This window comes from Littorina saxatilis, linkage group LG7 (assembly GCF_037325665.1).
Source record: "Littorina saxatilis isolate snail1 linkage group LG7, US_GU_Lsax_2.0, whole genome shotgun sequence".
In the NCBI taxonomy this organism is placed as follows: Eukaryota; Metazoa; Mollusca; class Gastropoda; order Littorinimorpha; family Littorinidae; genus Littorina; species Littorina saxatilis.
In genome coordinates, this window is record NC_090251.1 from 53789935 (window position 1) to 53815554 (window position 25620).

General features: G+C 41.5%; 1 protein-coding gene across 1 annotated transcript in view; it reads left to right on the top strand.

Moving 5' to 3' along the window:
- Nucleotides 1–13181: 13181 nt before the first annotated feature.
- Nucleotides 13182–25620, top strand: part of LOC138971817 (C2 domain-containing protein 5-like) — a 68613-nt gene continuing 56174 nt past the window's right edge. The window contains exons 1-9 of the mRNA XM_070344639.1: nucleotides 13182–13251; nucleotides 14953–15042; nucleotides 15845–15931; nucleotides 16481–16521; nucleotides 17651–17781; nucleotides 19245–19340; nucleotides 19864–20019; nucleotides 22379–22439; nucleotides 22927–23058. Coding sequence (XP_070200740.1) covers nucleotides 14953–15042; nucleotides 15845–15931; nucleotides 16481–16521; nucleotides 17651–17781; nucleotides 19245–19340; nucleotides 19864–20019; nucleotides 22379–22439; nucleotides 22927–23058 — 794 coding nt within the window. The 5' untranslated portion in view covers nucleotides 13182–13251. The remainder of the gene's footprint in view (nucleotides 13252–14952; nucleotides 15043–15844; nucleotides 15932–16480; nucleotides 16522–17650; nucleotides 17782–19244; nucleotides 19341–19863; nucleotides 20020–22378; nucleotides 22440–22926; nucleotides 23059–25620) is intronic.

Genomic DNA, 25620 nt, shown 5'->3' on the forward strand with positions numbered 1-25620 from the left:
GTGTAATGGGTGTGTTAGATCTGGCCATGAAAGACCGTCCCTACATGGGGACACATACCAACACTCAATGGACAGGTATTTTCTGTGCAGAGCACGATTTTTTTTCATGAATTGATTTTTTGTCATAATCCTGCAATCATAACTCATTGTCAAGTTTAGCCTATTCGCTCGGCCACACACATGCGTTACATGCGCATACGCACGCACACACGCACGTGTACACAAACGACTTGTTTTTTACCCACACGCGGAGCATATGTGTCCGACACTTGACACATACCGAAAATCAATCCTTGCTGATTCCTATGTAGAATGATAATTTGTTTTAATAATTTCCGTTGTTTTTTTTAATGAATTGTACCGATTAAAATCTAAACGATAAACGACAACTAAAAACAAAAATAATTACTCCCGGTGAAAAAGAATCGAGACGACCGATTGGAAATGAGCTATTCTCGGTGTGTGATTGTTTAGAACCTCGCAGACAACTAGAACATCGATACCCCTTTACTCCCCTTCCTCTTACGATACCTAGAACCCCCCCCCCCCCTTCATCTTACGATACCTAGAGGTTCCTCTTTACTATAATACACCTGCGAAGAAGATATGATGAGGGAGTAAGATGATCCCTGTATCAGTGGAGGTGGGTGGGGAGGAGTTGGAGGGGGAGGGGGGGGGGAGGGTCTATGAATACACGCCTTCGCAGAATCGTGCGCGGATGCAGGGTGAACGGGAAATTATGGCACGACCTTGTGCGTTGAGGTTGGGTTTCAGATTCATTCACCCTTTCATCTGACATGACCCTTAACAAACATATATCTTTAGTCTGTAGAGCAGCTTATTTTGAGCTTCGTAAGATCAGCACCATTCGCCACACACTCTCCTCTCAAACAACTAACACTCTTGTCTGTGCCTTTGTTCTTTCTAAACTTGACTACTGCAACTCTCTTCTCTCTGGCTGTCCTCTGTACCTCCTGCATAAACTACAAAAAGTCCAAAACTCGGCAGCACGCCTCATTCTCAAAGCACGAAAACGAGATCACGCAACACCACTTCTTCACACACTGCACTGGTTACCTATTCAAGCCCGCATTGACTACAAACTGTCCACCCTCTGCTTTAACTTCTTTTTTGGCTCGTCTCCTGCTTACTTCTCTGAACTTCTCACCGTCTATTCTCCAGCAAGACAACTCCGTGCCTCTTCTGACTGTCGCATTCTTACCATTCCACACACCAAAACCAAAACATACGGACAACGCACTTTTACTTTCTGCGCACCCACACAATGGAATTCTCTCCCCTTTCACATCCGCCACTCTCAGTCACCCCAAGCATTCAAACGAGCACTTAAAACGCACCTCTTCAAGAAATACAACCCCTGATTTTGTTTTCTCAGTCCATCAGTAGGCTACATGTAGTGTATTTGTTGTTTTAGTGATAATGTATATAAACATCTAGGACTGTTTTCAGCATTGTTGATAACATGTTCTCTTTGATTAAGGGTATTCAGCTGGTATTTCCTTGTTTTTTACTACCTATTTTATTCATGTTTTTATTACTTAGTTAGTGGAAGAATCTTTTGTAATGTATGTTTGATGGTGTATGCTTTTAATTAAGCGTTGTTGACTATGAATGTAGATGTAAATGCTTGTATAACTGTGTTTTAATTTTAAATGTGTCAAGCGCAAAGAGCTGTTGGTCCTGATGGTCTTGGGGGCAGGACCTTGAAGTGGTGTGCAGCACAGTTGTCTGTAGTTTTCAGTCAGCTTTTCACTTGGTCACTCAGGGACTGTATTGTTCCTGATGTGTGGAAAAAGTCAACCATCTGTCCCGTTCCTAAAAACAGTAGACCCAAACAGCTCAATGACTATCGTCCAGTTGCCCTCACTTCGGTAGTAATGAAATGTTTTGAACGCATCCTTCTGCCTCGTCTTCTCAACTGCACACAACCTTTCATGGACCCTTCTCAGTTTGCCTACAAGAAAAACAGAGGCACAGATGACGCCACACTCACACTTCTGCAACAAGCATATAGTCACTTAGAAAAACCTGGTTCCTTCGTCCGTATTCTATTTATAGACTTTTCATCTGCTTTCAACACAATACAACCTCACCTGCTTGTTCAAAAACTGCTTTCTTACAACGTCACTCCCAGACTCGTCCTTTGGATCACACAGTTTCTAGTGAACAGAACCCAGTCCGTCCGTTTCCATAGCGCACTTTCATCCATAGTTAGTACTTCTACTGGAGCCCCTCAGGGCACAGTATTGTCTCCAGTTCTGTTCACATTATACACTAACGATTGTCAAGGCACTGTTACGACCCCTCTTGTGAAATATTCTGACGATTCTGCCCTTGAAGACCTGTCTGACTCCGATTCTGTTTATTTTTCTGAAGTTCAAAATTTCAGCTCCTGGTGTAAAGATAACTATTTAGCCCTAAATGTGACAAAAACAAAAGAGCTAGTTATTGACTTTCGCAAAAACCCAGCTACAGTTTCAGATTTATACATAGATGGTGTGAAAGTTGAGCGAGTGACTGAATACAAATATCTCGGTACAGTCATTGACAACAAACTAAATTTCTCCTCAAACACTAAAGCTATCCACAAGAAGTGTCAGTCAAGAATCTACTGCTTACAAAAGCTCAGAAGTCTGAACATCAACAGCCGCATCCTCCAAACATTCTATACTTCATTCATTGAATCCATTCTCACTTTCTCTTTCATCTGCTGGTATGGAGGTCTGTGTGTGAAGAGTAAGAATGTGCTTGGGCGGGTGGTGAACACATGTGGTAAGATTGTGGGGGTGAGACAGGAAGGACTGACTGTGCTGTATGAACGACGTGTGGTGCGAAAGGCCCGCTGCATCATCCAGGATAGTAGTCATGTGCTCGCTCACCACTTTGAGGTCCTGCCCTCAGGACGTCGCCTCCGCACTCCCAGATTCCGCACGCTCAGAACTAAGAACAGTTTTATTCCAAAGTCAATTGGCTTTTTAAATACCTAAGTTAATTAAAACTAGTATGTGTGCCGGTGAACATATGCACTGATTTCTGTGATGAATATTTTTTATATTCTTTGATGTGCACCCTTATGCTGAGTGTGATAACCCTCGAATGACTAGTCCTGTGATAAATATTGTTCAATGACATATCTAGTCCTGTGATAATGATAGTTTTTAGCGGTAAACTTTTAGCTAAAGCTGACGGCAATTTACCTATTTGGAATCATGTTACTATTCCTGTTAGTGTACATATGCGTGCGCGAGTGTAGTATGCTTCGTATGGTATTTTTATCTGTTGTCTTATTATTTGTTTTGTCTTTTAATGTGCACCACACTGAAATTTCTCTGTATGAGATAATAAAGTATTCGTATTCGTATTCGTATTCGTATTCATAATTGTAAAGTTATGATGTTGCGCTATATAAATGCTCATTTATTATTGTTATTATTATTATTATTATTATTATGAATTTAAACGACTGATTTCAATCTGCGTTGCACAATTGTAGTTGTGTTTGTTTGTGAAAGCGAAGCCTCAACTGAAATTCTTGACAGTGTAGAAGGTCAAATAACTTTTTTCACGCTTTGTGCTGGATGAACACTTCCTTCCCCCTTTTCTTTTGAAGAAGGAGTGTGCGTAGTTAAGGAGTGCTCAGCAAGAAGAAACGACACAGTTTTGTCTCTCACAGGCCTAGAACTCCATTCGCAATAGACCATGGTAGGAAAGGATGCTCTGATGCAAAAGAAGGGAGTGTGCATCCAGCACAAAGCGTGAAAAAAGTTATTTGACCTTCTACAAGTCAAGTCAAAGTCAAGTCAAGTCAAGTCAAGTCAAGTTTTATTCCGATAAAACCCCGTGAGGGTACATGGAAAATTAAAAAACACAATAAAAACACATTTCATTCAACACCAAATAAAAGGAACTAAAACAAAAAGAAATCAGGCTATGTACAGAAAAGGGAGTTGAGGGGTGAGGGAGAGCAAAAACAATACAAGAAACAATTCAACAATAATAATAATAAATAATGATAATAATAATAATAATAATAATAATAATAATAATAATAATAATAAAACACACAAAGTAATTACATACATTTCTTTACTATGGGAAATGGGGGGAAGGGGGAGGGGGGGGGTGATGGGTGAGTTAACATAAGGACAAAAATACTATTACAAACAACACAAAACAGATAACGGAGTATAAAGCTAAAAGAGAATTAAATTTTACTCGCTTCTCAAACAGTCCATGACAAGTGTCATGAACTTTGCGAGTTTTAGCAATAAACTCTTTTTTGTAGTGGAAAAAAGCTCTCTGAATTTAACTGAATTGGGGCGGGCATAATAATAGCACCGTAACAACTGTTTTCTATAATTGGTAAAAAAAAGGACATACAAAAATATAATGGAACTCGTCCCCAAGGTCACCTGATGAACATTTGTGACAGATTCTGTCTTGTCTGGGAATACTAAGAGTCCTACCACTGTCAAGAATTTCAGTAGAAATATATCGTAAGGTCACCGGGGCCAGGCTGTGCATGCATCGGTATCGTATTTCATTAAAGCTGAAAGTTATTTTAAAGCCATATGTACTCGATGACTATACACGCTAATTGCTTTACCCACAGCTGGAGACATGCTAAATTAAGTTCCCTGCAAGATATTGTGGTCTAGGACCCCTTAAATGTTGAGATATTTGAATTTTTATTTTGATCTAGATCGTCCTATTTATAGATTTGCCAACAGAGGGAACGTTGACGCAAGGGAAATAACTCCGCGTCTTTGTTGACATCCTCACTTTTTCAGAGGCTAGAACAAGCTGTAATGCATGTATATGGTCCGCGCATTGCGACATATCGTCATTATATGGCCTTATGATGCATTTGACATCGATTGTGGGCAAACTACACTTTGTAAACACGGGAGCGCGTACATATGCCTTTAATTTTTCATTTTGGTTGCTTGACAACTGTCAAGGGTAAGCTTTTTCTGTTCGAGTGTATAAAACTTACGTGGGGTGTCAAGTGTTTTGTCGATGGATTGCGTAACGTGGTGCATTGGTGCGGAGAGTCGTGATTGCAAAATTGCCATTAGAAATGATAAAATTGCATATTTTTCAAGTAGGTAAAGACAGTCGTGCACAAAATTAATCATTCTATTTGTTAATATTGTCAAAATCATCGGCCGGAATCAAATAATCAACTCAAACCAATCAGACGCTGCTAAAACATTTGTTTTTCTTTTTAATAAAGATGCTATTACCAAAAACCAGAAAATATGTGTCATGGCTTTTAGTTTTATTGCGACGAACATTTTTGACTTGTACACTGGGCTATAAATAATAAGGCCACTTTTTGTTTTACCCCAGCTTCAAAATTGACGCCCGAGACATTTTAATCATGTTCTCATACCCTCGTATACGGAGGTGCTTGTTTTGGGTTAGTTGGCGCATTATTGGATCGAGGATTTCCTTCCCAGGGGTCAACCTCATGACAGCCACTTAAAGATGAGGGTATCCTCCAAATCCACCCGACAAATACAGTCTTGAATTCAACCATCGAAAAGAACAAAATCATATAATAAAAAATGTCGCTATCTTTGCCATACCCAAAGAAAGATATATTAGTTACTTTTCCAGTACAGGCAATTTTATTTTGCTATCGTGTGTACTTTTTATATAAGACCATTTCGTTTGAAATAGGTGTCAACTACGTTGGAAGTCGAAACGGGAGAATTTTGTGACGTTTTTGAGAGGTTGCTTGACAAACAGTCCCTTATAATCAATCAATCAATCAATCAATCAATATGAGGCTTATATCGCGCGTATTCCGTGGGTACAGTTCTAAGCGCAGGGATTTTTTTGATTTTTTTGTTTGTGTGTGCAATTTATATCGCGCACATATTCAAGGCGCAGGGATTTATTTATGCCTCTCAAAGGCACACTCCCTCTCGTGTAAACAGTCCGACTTACCATCTCATATCTACCGAGACTTTCACATAGCATAAGACAATCCCTCCACTTGGACACATACCAATGATCAAACACGACCCCCCGCGGGTTAGGGGGAGTCCCATATTGGTTGGGACGAGAAAGAATTTACCCGATGCTCCCCAGCATGTCGTAAGAGGCGACTAACGGATTCTGTTTCTCCTTTTACCCTTGTTAAGTGTTTCTTGTATAGAATAATTTAGTCAATGTTTGTAAAGATTTTAGTCAAGCAGTATGTAAGAAATGTTAAGTCCTTTGTACTGGAAACTTGCATTCTCCCCGGCAGTAAGGTAAGTATTGCACTACATGGCAAGCCTCTGGATCAAATTTTGATTAGTGCTTTTGTGAACAAGAAACAATTGACAAGTGGCTCTATCCCATCTCCCCCCTTCCCTCCGTCGTGATATAACCTTGAATGGTTGAAAACGACGTTAAACACCAAATAAAGAAAGAAAGATCAAACACGTGGGTGCCTCTGGTGCACAGTTGGAATGCTTTCATGAAATAATTTTGCAAGAAATGTCAGAAATGTAACCATAAAACAATGCCAATGCATCACAGAAAGCAGTACGGGTGTTGAGTTTTGGTATGTGTCCAATGTTTGTGTCTGTATACGTATTGTTTTTGTGTATTGCATTCAGAGAGTGTCTCGTGTCAGTTTGAAGCCGTTGCAACGTCGCTGTTACTACACTTCAGCTTCACCTAATGCGCCCAAGCAAAGTGGCCGTTTTTGCGTGTGTGGCATGGGACGCGCATATTTAATTAACGTTACTTTTTACAGTATATGTGTGCAAGTTTAGTTATCGTTACCCGTGTAACCTTTGTGGCAAACGCAGTCACTAGCTGTTGGACTAGCACATTCGCAGTTTTAATTTTTTCCTTTTACGCGGGACAGACAGACAGACAGACAGACAGACAGACAGACACACAGACAGACATTCATACTAATAGTCATACAGACACACGCATAAACGCTTTCCAACCACCCCCCGGCCCAACCCAACCCCACTTTCTTTTAACCCTTCGCCCCCTCCACACACACATACACAGACCTATAAACTCTATCACAGAAGATCTAGCTATATATAGTAAAGGTTAAACGCCGCTAGCCTCATTTCATAACGGACAACAGACAAATAGCCTATATAACACGAACAACACATAACCCTATGATCAAGCGTGGGCAGAACTTCTCACAGTCGTTCAGTATCGGCGACGAACACTCCCAAGGACGTTCTGGGGCGCATTTGTTGGTCAGATCTTGAGTTACGAAATATGAACTCTTAAAACGAAAATGTAATGAAATTTCAGTCATTTAAAAAACAACAACAATATATTTGTGTTTGTGTTTGTTTTTGATTTTAAAATTTCACTCGTAGCATCTGTGCCTGTTGGATATGTTGGACAATCTTGAGTTCTGAAATTACGCTCCTGGCATCTGTGTCTTTTCTCAGCATCCGCCCCCAACAGTGAATAAAAAAAATGAAATTTGATATGAAGAAGAAAGCTCTGGTGTTCTTAAAATACCTGAATATCGTACCACAACCTTGCACAAGAATGCAAGGTTCGAACACACACAAAAAGTTTAAGAACGATGTATACATTTAACTTTCTCAGGTGAAACTCTACGCGCGTTCCCGTTCTCTTCTTCTCTCTTTCAATCAATCAATCAATCAATGAGGCTTATATCGCGCATATTCCGTGGGTACAGTTCTAGGCGCTCAGCAGTCAGTGATGCCGTGTGAGATGAAATTTTATACGGCCAGTAATTACAGCCATTTCGGCGCATATTTACCTTTCACGGCCTATTATTCCAAGTCACACGGGTATAGGTAGACAATTATTAACTGTGCCAAAGCAATTTTGCCAGGAAAGACCCTTTTGTCAATCGTGGGATCTTTAACGTGCACACCCAATGTAGTGTACACGGGGGGGAGTTCGGACACCGAAGAGAGTCTGCACACAAAGTTGACTCTGTGAAATAAATTTCCGCCGAACCTGGGATCGAACTCACGCTGACAGCGGCCAACTGAATACAAATTCAGCGCGCTACCAACTGAGCTATATCCTCTTTCGTTCTCTCTTGTATCTTATTTTCTCTCTCCTGTTATCCTTATCCTGCGGGTGTTATGAAATAAAATTAATGCGATTGTTCCTGATATCGCGGAGCCGGTCTGCCTGGGATGGGTTCGATTTGCCCTGCCAAAATGCTTAAGTCCTTGATGTTTTGTTCCCTGTTTACCCGCCCAGTCACAGGCATTGTGAAATTTTGGTAAGATACATTAGTGCAAAACAAGGACATATACTGTCAAATCATCATCTTTTTATTCTTCATCATCATTGTCATCTTCTTCTTCTTCTTCGTCGTCATCATCACCATCACTACCATCATCATCATCATCATCATCGTCGTCGTCGTAATCGTCATCATCATCGTCGTCATCATCATCATCATCATCATCATCATCATCATCATCATCATCATCATCATCATCATCATCATCATCATCATCATCATCATCATCATCATCATCATCCCCTCTTCCTTCTTCTTCTGCTTCTTTTGTTCAGTGATGTTTCTACTGTCTGTGTTGTTGTTGCATTTAATTTCTTGTTTAATTTTGCTTTTGGCGCTTTGGGTGTGTGCTGTTCAATCAATTCCTTTGCTCTACTTTGGCTCTGATGTCAAATTGATTGAAGAGTTTGCAGGCACTAGCAACTCACAGAACACAGCGCAAACTCTTTGTCTGGGTCCACTTGACCGACATTTGCTGAACATCTTTAAAAAGCAACGTTCTCTGTGATATCCTCATCATTTTACAAGAAGTAGCGTCTACTGACAAACGCCGTGTGTATATGTATGGGGGGGGGGGCATGTGTGTGTGTGTGTGTGTGTGTGTGTTTATGTGTGTGTGTGTATATGTACGTGTGGGAATTCGTGTGTGCGTGTGCGAATGTGTGCGTGTGCGAATTCGTGCGTGTGTGTACTGATGAGTGTGTGTGTGTCTGTGTGTGTGTGTATGTGCGTGCGTGCGTGCGTGCGTGTGTGTGTGTGTGTGAGAGTCCATGTGTGAGTGAGTTTGTGTGTGTGTGCGCGCGCGCGTGTGTGTGTGTGTGTGTGTGTGTGTGTGTGCGTGCGTGAGTGCGTGCGTGAGTGCGTGCAGGATTGCGTGCGTGGGTGGCCTGGTGGGTGGGTAGGTGTGGACATTGTTCGCTCTACATTGTTCACTTCTGTGACCTCATTATCTAAATCACCAAACTCAGACATCAATTTCCATCATCAAGCTTCCGACGAAACGATCCGGTTACCAAAATCAAGATTGCAAAATACGCCAAGCCGCGAATTTGTTCCGTGAACTTCAACTTCTCAAGGGCAAAATTATTACGCACAATGAAATTGTATCCATTCTTGAAAAAAAAAAAAGAGGGGGAGGGAAAAAAATGGTTGCAGTGTTTGTGTTCTGCTGGTTCTTAACCTTTTGAACAAGTTTCGCAACATTCGTGTTGTCTGTGTTGTGGGAGATATTGAGTGTGTTGGCCTTTTTTGTTACATTTAGTCAAGTTTTGACTAAATGTTTTAACATAGAGGGGGGAATTGAGACGAGGGTCGTGGTGTATGTGTGTCTGTGTTTGTCTGTGCGTGCGTGTGTGTAGAGCGATTCAGAGTAAATTTTTTTTATAAAGATCGGTCCAGTAGTTTACTGGACCGATCTTTATAAAATTTTACATGAGAGTTCCTGGGTATGATATCCCCGGATGTTTTTTTTCTTTTTTGGATAAACGTCTTTGATGCCGTCATATCCGGCATTTTGTAAAAGTTGAGGCGGCACTGTCACACCCTCATTTTTTTAATCAAATTGATTGAAATTTTGGCCAAGCAATCTTCGACGAAGGCCGGACTTTGGTATTGCATTTCAGCTTGGAGGCTTAATAATTAATTTATGACTTTGGTCATTAAAAATCTGAAAATTGTATTAAAATCATTTTTTTTTATAAAACGATCCAAAATTACATTTATCGTATTCTTCATCATTTTCTGATTCCAAAAACATATAAGTATGTTATATTTGGATTAAAAACAAGTTCTGAAAATTAAAAATATAAAAATTATGATTAAAACTTAATTTCCGAAATCGATTTAAAAACAATTTCATCTTAATCCTTATCCGTTCCTGATTCCAAAAACATATAGTGTTTGGATTAAAAACACGTTCAGAAACTTAAAAAGAATAGAGATATAGAAAAGCGTGCTATCCTCCTCAGCGCAACCGCTACCGCGCTTTTCTGGATTATTAATGTCACTGCCTTTGCCACGAGCGGTGGACAGGTCTTGCGGAAAAAATGCAATGCGTTCAGTTTCATTCTGTGAGTTCGACTGAGCTTGACTAAATGTTGTATTTTCGCCTTACGCGACTTGTTTAACGTTACAATGGCAACATAATGAAGTAATTAAGAAAACGTAGGACATCAACAACAACAGCAGCAACGACTAAAACAACAACGAACAAACATACAAACAAACAAACAAACAAGCCCACACACACACACACACTAAAACAGAGAGAGAGAGAGAGAGAGAGAGAGAGACACACACACACACGGAGAGAGAGAGAGAGACTGAGAGAGAGAGAGAGAGAGAGAGAGACACACACACACACGGAGAGAGAGAGAGAGAGACTGAGAGAGAGAGAGAGAGAGAGAGAGAGAGAGAGAGAGAGAGAGAGAGAGAGAGAGAGAGAGAGAGAGAGAGAGAGAGAGAGACACACACACACACACCAGGCCTATCATCATATGTTACAGTTACTAGTGTCTTTTTTCCGTGTCCGTTTGTTAGTTTTTCTTTCTTTCTCCTTACTTTTTTTCTTCGTGTTTTTCTTTTTCTTTCTGTTTTTTTAATTGACGAATTCTTTTTTGACCACCAACATCACCCCTCTTATTACCCCCACCCCTAATTCCCACGCTTGAAGTCGAATGAGATGCCACCGAGGAGGTGGAGACTCGGAAGCCGTTCTTGCGACACCGTGAGAACACTTGTTGACTGACTCGACTTGCACCCTTGCGGCCATGGCTTTAGTTGTGTAACTGTCAATACCGGGCCCTCGCCCACGCGCAGATCATCTCAGTGCTTTTCCCTTGTTTCTGTTGTTCTTTGCTTGCAGGTGGCTGAGTGTGATCTTGTACTTTTTTTTCTCGAATTTATGGTGTGAAGTTTCAGTTATGTTGAAAGTCAAGTTCAAGATCGTCAGGGTAAGGTCGCTTCTTGCGAAATACGTCGAGGTTTGCAACAAGTGACGGTGTGTAAGAATGTACTATACGATGAAATTTGCACAGCTTGTGCGAAAAGTAAAACACACATACACGCACGCACGCACGCACACACGCACGCAGGCCGCACGCACGCGCGCGCACACACACACACACGGCCGCACGCACGCACCCACACACACACACCGTGACACACACTCACTCAGGCTGACACACACAGGCACCGACAAACTGACACACACAGACAGCAGCTTATAGTCGGTAGTGTCTGACTGCCGCGACGGTGCCTGAGCTAAACACTGACGGCACTGTAAACATTCCCCGTCCCTTCACCTCTCTCGCCACCATCCGCCCTACCCTTGGTCTCATGCCTGTACATGGGATATGACCATCCATCCACATCATAAAGGCTTGGTTTTTTAAAATTTCATTTATCTATTTCGTTTTGTTGTAAAAGCCTTTTAGGAAATTAATTCAGCATCAAAAACTGAATCACATAGTCGGCAACTCTCTGCAACAGCAGGTTTTGGTAGTCACGTGACCACCGTGCTGCCACGTTACACGGGAAGGAGTGTACCTTTAAAGTTTACCTAAAGTTAAAAACTTACACCTGAATTAAATAAAAATCCCCCCAAAACGGAGTATCCACTGAGTCAGTCACTGAGTGTGACGCCGTCATCTTTGCCCTGCCGTCATGGATTCTCGGCCTCGTTGATCTTGTATAAACTCCACACTGAACAAAAAAACACCCTTCGATAGTACTGACGAGCGACCTTGGGTACCTTACATTCATGGGGCCAATTTTTTCCTACCAATTTTTTGTATTTAACTTAGAAATTTGATTCATCCTAAAATGTTCCTCTTCTCATTCAAGGGACGTAACCAATCGGTACACGTTTTCGAAGTCAGGGCCGGACTAGGCGAAGAGGAGGGGGGGGGGGGGGGGGTTGCCAGTGGTGGCCCAGGGGGATGTCCCCCTTGGCGGCAGGGGCGGATCAGTTCATTTTATGACTGGTTTTTTTTAAAGTATATTGTGAAGATATGGGTGTCAGTGAAGGCGCGAAGCGCCGAGCCGACGGCGCAAGGGGTCCGGGGGCATGCCCCCCCTGGAAAATTTTGAAAAAAAGGATGCAAAATGGTGCAATCTGGTGCATTCTGAGGATGATCATTACCAGTTTGAGGCAGCAGATTTTGTCACTGATTAATACCCCCAAAAATTGAAACTCAATGTAAAATAAAGAAATGCATACCTCATTCAATATTTTTATTTTTTGGCTGGTGGGGGGGGGCCGGAAACTCTAGAACCCACCCCCCCTCCCTCGTTGTGGGGGTCAGGGGGCAAAGCCCCCTAAAGCTGACGGGTAGGTCATATTCTGAGATAGGAACATGGTCGCTCCTTGCATGAAACGGCATAAAATATACAATAAAAAAAAATTAAATCCCCCCCCCCCCCCCCCCCCCCGGTAGTCCGGCCCTGGAAGTAATCGATTTATTAAATTTCACCACCAGTTTTCTTCACATGCAAGAAACTGACATGTTTTTCGTCCTTAAATAATTTCACTTCATTCATTTTACCAGGAAACAACATTTCAGTCTCGAGTATAAATCGAGGGGGTAATATGACGGCAGGGCCAAGATGACGGCCTCACACCGACCACATAGTGGGGGAAAACGGTCACACGCCGTAAAACCCACTCATGCAAAAACACGAATGTAAGTGGGAGTTGCAGTCCATAGATGCACATGAAAAAGAAGAAGAAGAAGAAGACAGGTAAAAATGAGATCGATTTCCGTTTTCCCCTGTCCCTCTTTCTCGATCACAAGCACTTGTTCAACTTGTTGCTGAACGAGTTCTTATTCAGCTGTCCAAGGGAAGCAACTCTAGATAAAGTTTAGGCTTTTAATCAGCCGCGCAGAGTGATGTCCTCTTTGACAAAAAAGTTGATGGAAGCTGAAAAGACACGTTGTTGTGGGTAAAAGCTAAAAAGCAGCGTAAGTATGCCACTGATTATGTTGTATTAAAGGATGGGTTCTTCATGCTTTGATAAATCGATGAAAACGTCGATTCGAAAGTCAGTAGCAGGAGGCAATTTGCTGAAAGTCTTGACTGAAATGTGTCCTTCCACTCACTTCAGTCTGCACTACGCCACTACTGCACTAGTTTACCCGAGTTACAAGTTACAAGGCTGATCGAGGGAGTGTTTTTGTTTTGTTTTTGTTGTTGTTGAACATATAATAGAACATGACGAAGTCAGCTGTCATTGACACTGTTTTATTTCTCTAATCATGCTTATTGCTTAAAATTGGAGTGTTGAGGCGTAGATCAATGCCATTATCATTATGCATCCAGATAATAGAGAGATTAAGAAGCACTACCACATTCGTTTCGTTGGCATTTTCGGTTGTAAAACGTCACACCTTTTTGAGTACACGTGACTTCCGATCTCTACGAACAGAAATTCGCTTCGCCAAGAGAAACGAAATTCGTAGAATTGGTCATTCTGACGAAAGTGACTTCGGTCGCGTTTTATATTTGAATAGTCATAAAATATGCCTACCTTGTGTAATCGATGTATGCTCTGACATCTTTAGGCGCGATTTATCATTGAAATGTTTTTAAAAATCAAGTTTAAAAAGCCGTAAAGCAGGCTTGAATTGGGTAAGTGAGTGACTGAGCAGACGAAAGAAATTTCAAGATGGCGACCCAAACATCAGGCCGACTCAACTTTTCAGTCGGCTGGTCAAGCCGCCTAGAGGAGAAAAATGCATGAAGCAGTTAAAGTTTATGATGTGTTGAGTTGTGGCCTGAGTATCTGATGCGTTTCAGCAGAAGTGAGGCAGCTTGTATTATCTCTGATCGACACTTCTGAACCGGTGCGACCAGCGAAACGAAATTCTTCTGTCCTCTTAATCGCTGTACTAGCGACACATGGTGTTTCCCCGCCGAGTGTCTTTTGCAACCACGAAAATGCCAACCATATGAATGTGGTAGCCCTTCTTAAAGTCTCTATTGCATCCACTCTTCACACCCAATCTGTGTATGATGATGATGATGATGATTTGATGATGATGATGATGAGGAGGATAATACATGTAATAGAAAGACCGCCTATGAGTTCATACAGTGTTAGCATGTTCCTTCTTACCCCCCGCGGGTTAGGGGGAGTCCCATATTGATTCATGATTGGGACGAGAAAGAATTTACCCGATGCTCCCCAGCATGTCGTAAGAGGCGACTAACGGATTCTGTTTCTCCTTTTACCCTTGTTAAGTGTTTCTTGTATAGAATATAGTCAATTTTTGTAAAGATTTTAGTCGAGCAGTATGTAAGAAATGTTAAGTCCTTTGTACTGGAAACTTGCATTCTCCCATTAAGGTAATATATTGTACTACGTTGCAAGCCCCTGGAGCAAATTTTTGATTAGTGCTTTTGTGAACAAGAAACAATTGACAAGTGGCTCTATCCCATCTTCCTCCTTTCCCCGTCGCGATATAACCTTCGTGGTTGAAAACGACGTTAAACACCAAATAAATAAATAAATAAATGTTCCTTCTTGTTGAGATTTCTCAAAAGAAAGTATGGAAATCAGCATTAAAAACCTATAATTAGAAGATTTTGAGGTTAGACACATGTTTAAAGATTTTAGTCATGCTTTGTAACTGTTGAATATAGCTCTTACACCACTGTTGCAGATGCCTGGGCGGTTGAAAGTAAAGCTGTTAGCAGCAAGGGACCTCCCTGTGATGGATCGTGCCAGTGATTCTACTGATGCCTTTGTGGAGGTATAAATTTATGAAGTCAATCGGGAACCGACAACAGGCAATCCATCCAAAACTCCTCGATTTCGTGGATTTCCCAGACCTGGGAACCCATACGTTTTGGGCGTATTTTGTACGCTTAGTTTCACAAAATACGCTCAGTACGACCGGTTAAAAAAAAATACGCTGAAAGAAAAATCCGATCATACTACTTTAATACTGCATAATGCATCCCGAAGTCGATCCACTATTTTGACAAACCCGTATCCAACTCTCGTTTGTTTGTTTGTTTGCTAAACGCACAGCCGACCACGAAGGGCCATTTCAGGGCGGACCAGCGTCCGGGAGGTTGGGGGGATTGAGTCGAGCGGTTGTCGAGATACAAGTCTTTCTAAGTCTAAAATTGATCTCCATCAACCTTTGTTTAAAAAAGAAAGACCTCAAGTCAAGTCAAGTCACACAGTTTATTTACCAAATGCAAAGCACAGGATTTTGTTATGGTGTATGCATAAAACTTCACACTCCTTCCACACGCATATATATATATATATATCATAATAACTATGTACAGATAAAGTGTTCAATTTCACTGGGCCTATTTACGTGTGTATACGAACCAGACAGTTCAAAACGGACTGGTTGTTCTTTTAGCACCAATTTGACAGGAGTAATCACAGGTTGCATGGATAAAGATAAATGAATTCCCTAAAAATAATCATATCAGTTCTTTGCATTTAATTTAATATCATATATATCTTTCTGATAAACTTGTTGGCACATAATTGCAAGTGTTGATCAAAAATATATTTGAAATATTTTGTTTCAGGTCCGTTTTGATGGTGGAATGTGCAAGACTGATGTTTGTAAAAAGTCACTGAATCCTCAGTGGAACTCCGAATGGTTCATGTTTGAGGTTGGTAAAATGGTTAACGGGGATATAGCTCAGTTGGTAGCGCGCTGGATTTGTATTCAGTTGGCCGCTGTCAGCGTGACTTCGATCCCAGGTTCGGCGGAAATTTATTTCAGAGTCAACTTTGTGTGCAGACGCTCTTCGGTGTCCGAACCCTCCCCCCGTGTACACTACATTGGGTGTGCACGTTAAAGATCCCACGATTGACAAAAGGGTCTTTCCTGGGAAAATTGCTTAGGCACAGTTAATAATTGTCTACCTATACCCGTGTGACTTGGAATAATAGGCCGTGAAAGGTAAATATGCGCCAAAATGGCTGCAATCTACTGGCCGTATAAAATTTCATCTCACACGGCATCACTGCAGAGCGCCTAGAACTGTACCCACGGAATATGCGCGATATAAGCGTCATTGATTGATTGATTAACCTACATACATAATAATAATAATAATGCATAATATTTATATAGCGCATGTATCCGTTCATTTTATTACCAATGCTCTTGTTGATGTTTTTTTAGTCACTTTTGAACATTGAGTTGTCTGTCCTAGGTTGATGATGAAGTTCTGCAAGATGAACCATTAGATATAAGGTGAGGAGAGTGTGATTGTGTGTGTGCGCTCGTGTTCGTGTGTGCATGCATGAGTGCAAGTGTGTGAGCGGTTTGTGTGTCACAAGAGAGTGAAAGAGTGTGAGTCTCTGGGAAGGCAAACAGTGGAACAAGAGAGAGAAAGATTACTGCCTTTCTTCAGTGGACCAACTGTCTTGCTTTTGTTTTTCTCTTTATTGTTATGCAATTAAATTTGTTGAAAGAAAAATAATAATATTTGATTACAAAAAAAGAAAAGCAATTCTGTTGCCTGCAGATTTGTACTAACAATAACAATAAACAGGAAAGTACATGTAATATGATAAACAAATTCAAAAAATAACTGTCGGGTTTTTATGGGGTGTGAAAGAGTAAATCAGCGAATGCCCTTGCTTTCTTTCTTTCTTTATTTGGTGTTTAACGTCGTTTTCAACCACGAAGTTTATATCGCGACGGGGAAAGGGGGGGGGGGGGGAGATGGGATAGAGCCACTTGTTAATTGTTTCTTGTTCACAAAAGCACTAATCAAAAAATTGCTCCAGGGGCTTGCAACGTAGTACAATATATGACCTTACTGGGAGAATGCAAGGGGGGGGGGGGGGGGGGGGGGGAGATGGGATAGAGCCACTTGTTAATTGTTTCTTGTTCACAAAAGCACTAATCAAAAAATTGCTCCAGGGGCTTGCAACGTAGTACAATATATGACCTTACTGGGAGAATGCAAGTTTCCAGTACAAAGGACTTAACATTTCTTACATACTGCTTGACTAAAATCTTTACAAACATTGACTATATTCTATACAAGAAACACTTAACAAGGGTAAAAGGAGAAACAGAATCCATTAGTCGCCTCTTACGACATGCTGGGGAGCATCGGGTAAATTCTTCCCCCTAACCCGCGGGGGCATAGCGAATGCCCTTGCTTTTTACTCAAACAAACAGAGGGGCCAATCACTAGCGACAGGAGCACGTACGTGTCAAGTAATTTGTCAGAGGAAAAGCAAGGGTATTCACTCTTTCACAACCCATATAAACCCGACGGATTTAATTCCGAAAATCGTCGATTGGTATAGTTGGTACCACACTGTTTCACCCTGTTCATAAGCATGTAACTTCTTTCCACATTTCCCAGGGTGCTTGATTACGACACGTACAGTGCCCATGACGCCATTGGCAAAGTATACATTGACCTGACGCCACTGCTGATCAATGATCTGCCTTATGCTATCAGCGGCTGGTTCCCCATTTACGACACTATGCATGGTACGTCGCTCTCCTTGCTGCTTGATCTTTTTGTCACTTCCGTAGTGTAATGATACATTGTGTGTGGAGTTACTTCCCTAAGTTTCTACAGAGTTACTCATGTTTACTAAGAGTGCCAGGCATGGGAATTGTCCGCGGATTTCCGCGAAAGGAAATTGCGTTTCAGCGAAAATAAAAAATTGTCCGCGGCAAAAAAAAAGGTAAATTAAATTGTATATATATGAATACTATTGTCTCTATCCATTATTTGCTTACACAAGAACTATCAAAATATTGGTCTAAAATGCTAAAATTCGTTTTCCTTCCAGGGGGCTGTGTCCCCCTGGTCCCCCCAATGGGGCTCTGCCCCTGTACCCCGCCGGGCCCCTGGACCTTGGCCTATTTTCAGAGTTTTTTCTATTTTGGAATTCCCATGCCTGAGTGCTCTCCCTTGTATCATGGGGCCGAAGTCAGTAATGGAGTAAACCTCTGCTGATCCTGAAATCAGTCTACTTTGTGTTATATGCTTCGAGCTTGATGGGGACTGTGGATTAGGTGTAAGAAAGCAGTATTCTACAATCTCAACAAGTTGTGGTTTTTCTGTACGATTTTGTGAGTATGTGTTTGTGTCTGGGATTAGTTAATGGGTATGTTGTGTGTGTGTGTGTTTGTGTGTGTGTGTGTGTTGTTGTTAGCAGGGGAAGGGATGGGGGGGGGGGGGGGGTGGGGGGGCTTATATTTCATGACAATTACCTTTACATTTGATAAGACGGGTGGGATATCAGCCACACAAAGGAAAACGTTTTCACACACATGCACGCACGCACACACACACACACACACACACTCTCACTCTCACACATGCACGCACATACAATCAATCAATCAATATGAAGCTTACATAGCTCGTATTCCTTTGGTACAGGTCTAAGCGCTTGTCGAAGAGTTGTCAAAACAGGACTAACAAAGAAACTAACATCTTCAGACGGAGACGAACCCTATCACACACTAGCAAACCCTGGTAAACAAACAACTGTTTAACAACAATGTACACATCAATAGCTAGGTCCAAACAAAATAATATTAAGCACAAAGAAAACACCTCTCACAGAGCACAGCACAAGAATGTCTTTTGGGGCACAGCACATCACGTCGAGCATGAAAGTCGCAGCCAGCTACGGGAAGAACTGAGTCTTCAACCTACTCTTGAACGCGTCAAGAGAGGGGCTCTGGCGAAGCTCAAGCGGCAGGGAGTTCCAGACGGAGGGGCCCGCGGAGGGAAATGCACGCTGACCAGCAGAGGCGAGTTTCGAACGAGGGATGTGGAGGCGGAGAGGGTCAGCAGCAGAACGAAGGGGACGGTCGGAGGGCTGGGTGTACACACATACACACACACACACACACACACACACACACACACACACACACACACACAGACACACACAATGCTACAAAATTAATAATTGAGAAACACTTTTTTCCAGGTATACGAGGGGAGCTCAGCGTATACGTAAAATTAGAACTGTTCAACGACTTCAACAAATTCCGACAGTCTTCCTGTGGTATCCAGTTTTTCTGCAGTGAGTATAAACAAACAAGATGCACAACACACACACACATTTATCTTAACAGAAACGCTTTGGACTTCACAATCCGGATGATGTGGGTCATTTGCAACCCATAATTTCTAAAGGTTTTAACGCAAAAGGTATGGGTCGCAGACGACCCTCGCTACCTGAATAAGTATACATTTTTGCTGCCTCTTTTGTCGTTCGATTCCCACGTTCAGTGAGGGATTTATTTCCCAAAGTCAACTTTGTGCAGTCTCTCCTCGGTGTCCGAACAACCCCGTGTGCACGCATAATAATAATAATAATAACTGGACATTTTTAAGTGCCTAACCTATGGCTCTAGGCCCTTTACAAAGGAACATATATGTATACAGAATAGAACAATTAAAAGTACAACCTACATAAAACAAATGAATCATACAGATACACATTTAGGGCAGTGAGAAAGCAGCCTGAATTCCATGAAGGTTACCTCACAGGACTATATACAATCTTATCCTCATCCTTATCCGTGTCTGCCTGTTTGTTGCAGCTGCGGCAGTTCCGTCAGGGTACAGACTGCAAGGAGTGCAGGGTTTTGTGGAGGAGCTGGTTGTCAACGACGACCCAGAGTACCAGCTCATTGACAAGATCAGGACTTCCAGGGCCTCCAACGAAGCGCGACAGAGGCTTTTCTCTAAACTCTCAGGTGGGAATAGACGTTTTCGGGAAATAACTCTGTATGCAGTTTTACAGGCTGTGCAAGAGTTATCAGTGCAACTCTTGCGCATCCCATTAAATTTAAAAGAAACACACAAAAATGTTTCGTACATATTTGTATGCAGTGTGATTGATAGAGGGGAGTTGCAGAGAGGGGGTGGGGTGTCAGCTAGGGGGGCTGCAGACCTGCCTACTCTCCCGAAAAATTCGGGAGACTCCCGATTTATGTCTGTTACTTCCGACCTCCCGATTAGACTTTGAATTCTCCCGATTTCATCAATGAATCCTGTAAAAAAAAAAAACACCGAAATTTGTTCCGTGTTGTACATGGTTTGGGCTTTTAGACGCCTGGGCTGAGTACAGCTTCCGGTGCCGCCAAGCGTTTTTGCTTCGGCTGTTATGATTGGTTTACTCAGATACAACGACCAATCGCTAAGCTTGACTTGCGAAGCTCTGTTGACGCGGATTGTCGCGATGGCGGGTAAAGAAGCTGAGAAACGTCTGCATGAGACAGACGACGAATCGACAGCACCATTTGAGCATCAGCAGAAAGTGAAATCGAAGAAATACATGCAGAAGTGGAAAGACGAGTACTATAAGTTGGAAAACATGGAGAAGTCTACGAAAGGCCCCCATTTCTCGATATCCCACGGCGGTAGAAACGACATCACCAAGCACTGTGCCAGTTCAACCCACAAGGAGGCAGCCAAAGAGGGCATAAAGAACAGGCAGCTGAAACTGACTACCTGTTTCCAAAAGGCAACGGATTTTAAAAGACGGGTTACCAACGCCGAGGCCACATTCACGCAGTTACTGGCGGAGAACAACGTGCCTTGGTATTGAATTCCTTACGTTTGTTCTCACCTGCACCAATCAGTATTACTTTTTCTTCTCTGTGAAATATGGCCCTGTTGAGAGTAAATGTATTCATTTTGAATCCAAGAGCTGGCAAAATAAATCTAGTCATATATTTCTTGAATGACCTTGTTTTCATCTGTATGAATTGGGTTTTCCTGGAGTGAAAAGTCACTAAAATATGTTCACATATTTTATCTGCCTGTCCCATGCTGTCTTTTTCAAGCCATTGCTTAATACATACACTTGATGTAGATGTGATTACAACTGCCAGGCCAGTCATATGAGCTGTCTCCTCAAAGAAAACCAAGCTCTGTTATAGTTTTATTGTACTTTTCATAGCTTTTCAAAAAGGCATATCCCATTTATTTGGTGTTAGGAAAGGCCTCAAAATACACTTTATAAATCCTTAAAACCTGAACCCCCCACCAGGGCGTTGCCCCTGGACCCCACCGGGGCCTTAGCGGCCCCTGGACCCCGGCCAGCTTTGGAGGATCTCCCTAATTTACCTTTGGGGGGGTAGGCAGGTCTGGGGCTGAATATTTTATGTTTCTGGACTCTGTATGCTTGACGGTACAGTTTAGCTGTTAGAAGGGTGAAGGGGGTGGGTGGGTTTATTGTATACGCTGGCATTGGCAGTTGTTCTGGTTGCCGGACATGTTCTGGTAAAACATGATAAGTACCCTTATCAATATCAAGTTTTGAAGAGAAAACAAATTCAATTAATGCCTCATGTTTGCCTGTTTTTGTGCTGCATTTGTTAACAAATTTAAGTTTTGTGTGAATATTTGTTTGTCTGTTCACTTAAAAGACCGTTGGGTCGAAACATCTGTGAATGTATTGTTTTGTCAATAACAAACGTTCCAACAACCTACCTTTCTTGGTTTTTTTTCCTTGTTAACAGTTCAGGCTTAAGGTGAAACTTCTGTATGGAAGCAAATTGGATGGTACAAGTACGGCTCTCTCATATTTCGTACTGTGCGCCTTGAGTCGCCTTGTGGTGAGATATGTGCACAATATAAATTCTCGTATTATCTTCTTCTGCGTTCGTGGGCTGAAACTCCCACGTACACAACATGTTTTTTTGCACGAGTGGAATTTGACGTGTATGACCGTTTTTACCCCGCCATTTAGGCAGCCATACGCCGCTTTCGGGGAAAGCATGCTGGGTATTTTCGTGTTTCTATAACCCACCGAACTCTGACATGGATTACAGGATCTTTTTCGTGCGCACTTGGTCTTGTGTTTGCGTGTACACACGGGGGTGTTCGGACACCGATGAGAGTCTGCACACAAAGTTGACTCTGAGAAATAAATCTCTCGCCGAACGTGGGGACGAACTCACGCTGACAGCGGCCAACTGGATACAAATCCAGCGCGCTACCGACTGAGCTATATCCCCGCCCTAATTCTCGTATTATGATTATTATTAAGTATATCTATATGTACATGAAAATACAGTGTGTACATTTATTGGATTTTGTTAATTTCAGGAGGCCTGCAGCGGAAAGTCGGGGTGAAAGTCATGGAGATGGGTGGAAATGCTGTTCTTGGGTGAGTTTTTGTGTGTTTTTTTGTTATCAAAAAGTTACTATGTCTTTGGTTCTGCATTTAGTATGAAATGCATTTTATTTTTAATCTGGGCTGTTTAAGTTTTTGCCAAGTTCTCATGTTGTGTTTCATTTCATATTATGTCTGTTGATTTTATCAAGAATTTGTCCATGAAGTCTGGAAGAGGAAGATTTTATGTACTGTGTTAAGTACTGGTTGAATTATAAATATAATCTGTATGTCATGTTTTCATATGCAACAAGTGAAGTAAAAAATCTCCTTGAGTTCAGTATTTCATATTGTGTCTAAAGATTTTACAGTGGAACCCCCTTTTACGACCTTCAACAAATCTGAAAAAAATCAGGTCTTGAAAAAGAGAGTCTTAAAACTGATAAATTTGCAGAGGTTATGAACAGAAAATCTGAAAAGGGTGGTTCCACTGAACCGCAGATATTTTTCATGAAGTTTGAAAAGCGAAGATCTTGTGCAGGTACACCCAGAACTTTGACTTGGAAGGGGAGTCTGGCATTGTCGTGCGTGCCATTGGCACTGCCGTACAAATCTGCAAAATTAGACTGGGGCACTTGACTCCCATGGGTAGTTCCCCAGGTGCTCCGAAAGAGTAAGTACTTGGTTCCATTCCGTGTTAGGTCTTGTTTGGAAGTAAGGGTTGGATTGTGTGGTATTTCTGGTTTTGCTGTATTTGATTGGGGTGCGCTTCTTGTTCTGTTGTGGAAGTGTGCATATGCTACTTCACATTCTAATGCACACACGCAGGCACACTGGCACACAAGCATGTACGCACGCACACACACACACACACACACACACACACACACACACACACACACCACACACACACACACACACGCAAGCACACTGGCACACAAGCATGTACGCACGGCACGCACACACACACACACACACACACACACACACACACACACCACACACACACCACACACACACACACACACCACACACACACCACACACACACACACACACACACACACACACACACACCAACACACACCACACACACACACTTCACACACAACACACACTCACACACACACACACACACACACACACACACACACACACACACACACACACACACAAAAACTCCCACATGCACACAGTCATTTTCTGTTTTATCCACACATGAATTGGTTTGAAGTGTTTTCTGCTTTCAATGCAGGATACAATATGTGGTAGCTTGGGTATGTTGGAGCTTAATTCCTCCATAGAATCTTCAATAGTGCATATGTTCTGAAATGTACATGTAGCTGGTTATGAATTGGGTTAAAACTACTGGTGGGTACGTGACTTTGGCCAATTAAATAAAGATGAAACATTTCAAAAGGTTGGTAACTGTACTCAGTCCAAAATGTGTCCAAAATCTGGATTGTTTTTTTTTAGAGTTTTGCATGTGCATGTCATGGGTAGGAAGAATAGTTCACACATTTCGTTAGAGTTAGTACGGTTACTCACAGAGATGTTGAGTTGTTGTTTGATTTAACCTTAAATTTTAGACTCTCCCAAAGTAATCTTTTTCTTTTTTCATCTCAGTAAAAGTATTAAAGATTAGATTTTAGTCTTTGTTTGTACAAATCTGATCAGCTACAGAGACAGTAGTAATCAATTTACTTACATATTAGAGTTTATAATGAACAGTGATGTATTGTTGTTTGACTTAGCTGTTCATGGTAGAAGCAGACTGGAGTTTGTCTCAGCAGCAAAAATATTTCTTGAAGGGTCACCGCCAGACTAATTGTACATCATTGAAGATTTAAATAAAAAAAGTATTTTTGTTCTGCTATTATTGCTTTATAATTGCTTTATATAAAAAAATCATTAATGAGAATTCATCTTCAATAAATTAGTTTTAACTCTTTATAATGGCTTTATCATTATTATAAAATTTTGGGTCAACTTTTTTAGGTGTAAATCATACTTTTCTGGTGAAATGATTTATTATTTAATGAGTTTATTATTAGATTTATTTATTTATTTATTACATGTATTTTGTTTATATTTCTTTTTATTTATCTGTCATTCGATTCATTGCGTAATACGATTTTATAGAATAAAGAATATGCTGCTTATTTGAATGCCACTAACATTATGTAGTTCAGCCTGGGATGTTTTAACCCAGTTTAATGCTAAAGCTCTCTTTGGTTACAATTCTCTGCATCAGTTTTAGCATATTCACTAACACTAACAGTAACACTAAGACCTAGTTTTTTTAGGGAGATGTTTGGGAACTCTTTGATACATTTAATAGTAATAAAGTTAAATTCTTTTGTCATGATCAAGTTTTGATCAGGAACTTGTGTGATAGAAGAGATAATGGAAGTGAACTGCCTCAGGCCGTGCATCAGAGGCTTATGAAATTAACTGAGAGTACATGTATTAGGCCAAAAAAAAATAGGTCTGTTTACGGTAACCCGACCGACCCTAGTTTTTAGGCCCGACCCTAATCTTTTTTTTGGATCGTCTGAAAAAAACAACAAAAAAACCGCATCCAAAATAGAGCTGTTTGCGCTCAAACAGCAGACGACAGAAGGGAGGTAAGCTCAAAGTACTGTTTATAGTTATGTTGGGCAAAAACAGGGATTGATGAGAAGAAATGAACTGTGAAACATCATAGAGAGGGGAGAAAAAAAGAAAAAAAAAATGGGGAAAAAAAAAGAAAAAAGAAAGCCGACCTACCGACCCTATTTTTTCACCCTATGTTACCGTAAACAGACCTATTTTTTTTGGCCTTACCAGCTGAATTAGGATATATAAAAAACAGCAGACTAAAGCCTTGAATGTCTTATAAGTGTGTACTGATATTAGGCCCCTAAACAAAACGAAAACAGTGTTTCCGGTTCCCTAACCAAGTCTATTCTTTCCTCCTGACCCTAGAACCTTTTTTGACTCCCCCTCCCCTCTTCACACCCCACACACCCCCACCACCACCAACAACAAAAATAAATTCAAAAATCTAACACAAAACTCTTATGCTATTATGCCTTCTTTCTTCTTCAGCGTTCCAGAATTGTCTGGTTACGTGTGAGCTCGTTTGGCCATTTGGGTTCCCCACACTATACTCTGAGAGCATAGTCAGCTTCACTCCGCTTTCGTTGAGTAGGCATGCTGGGTATTTTCGTGTTTCCATAACCCACCGAACTCCG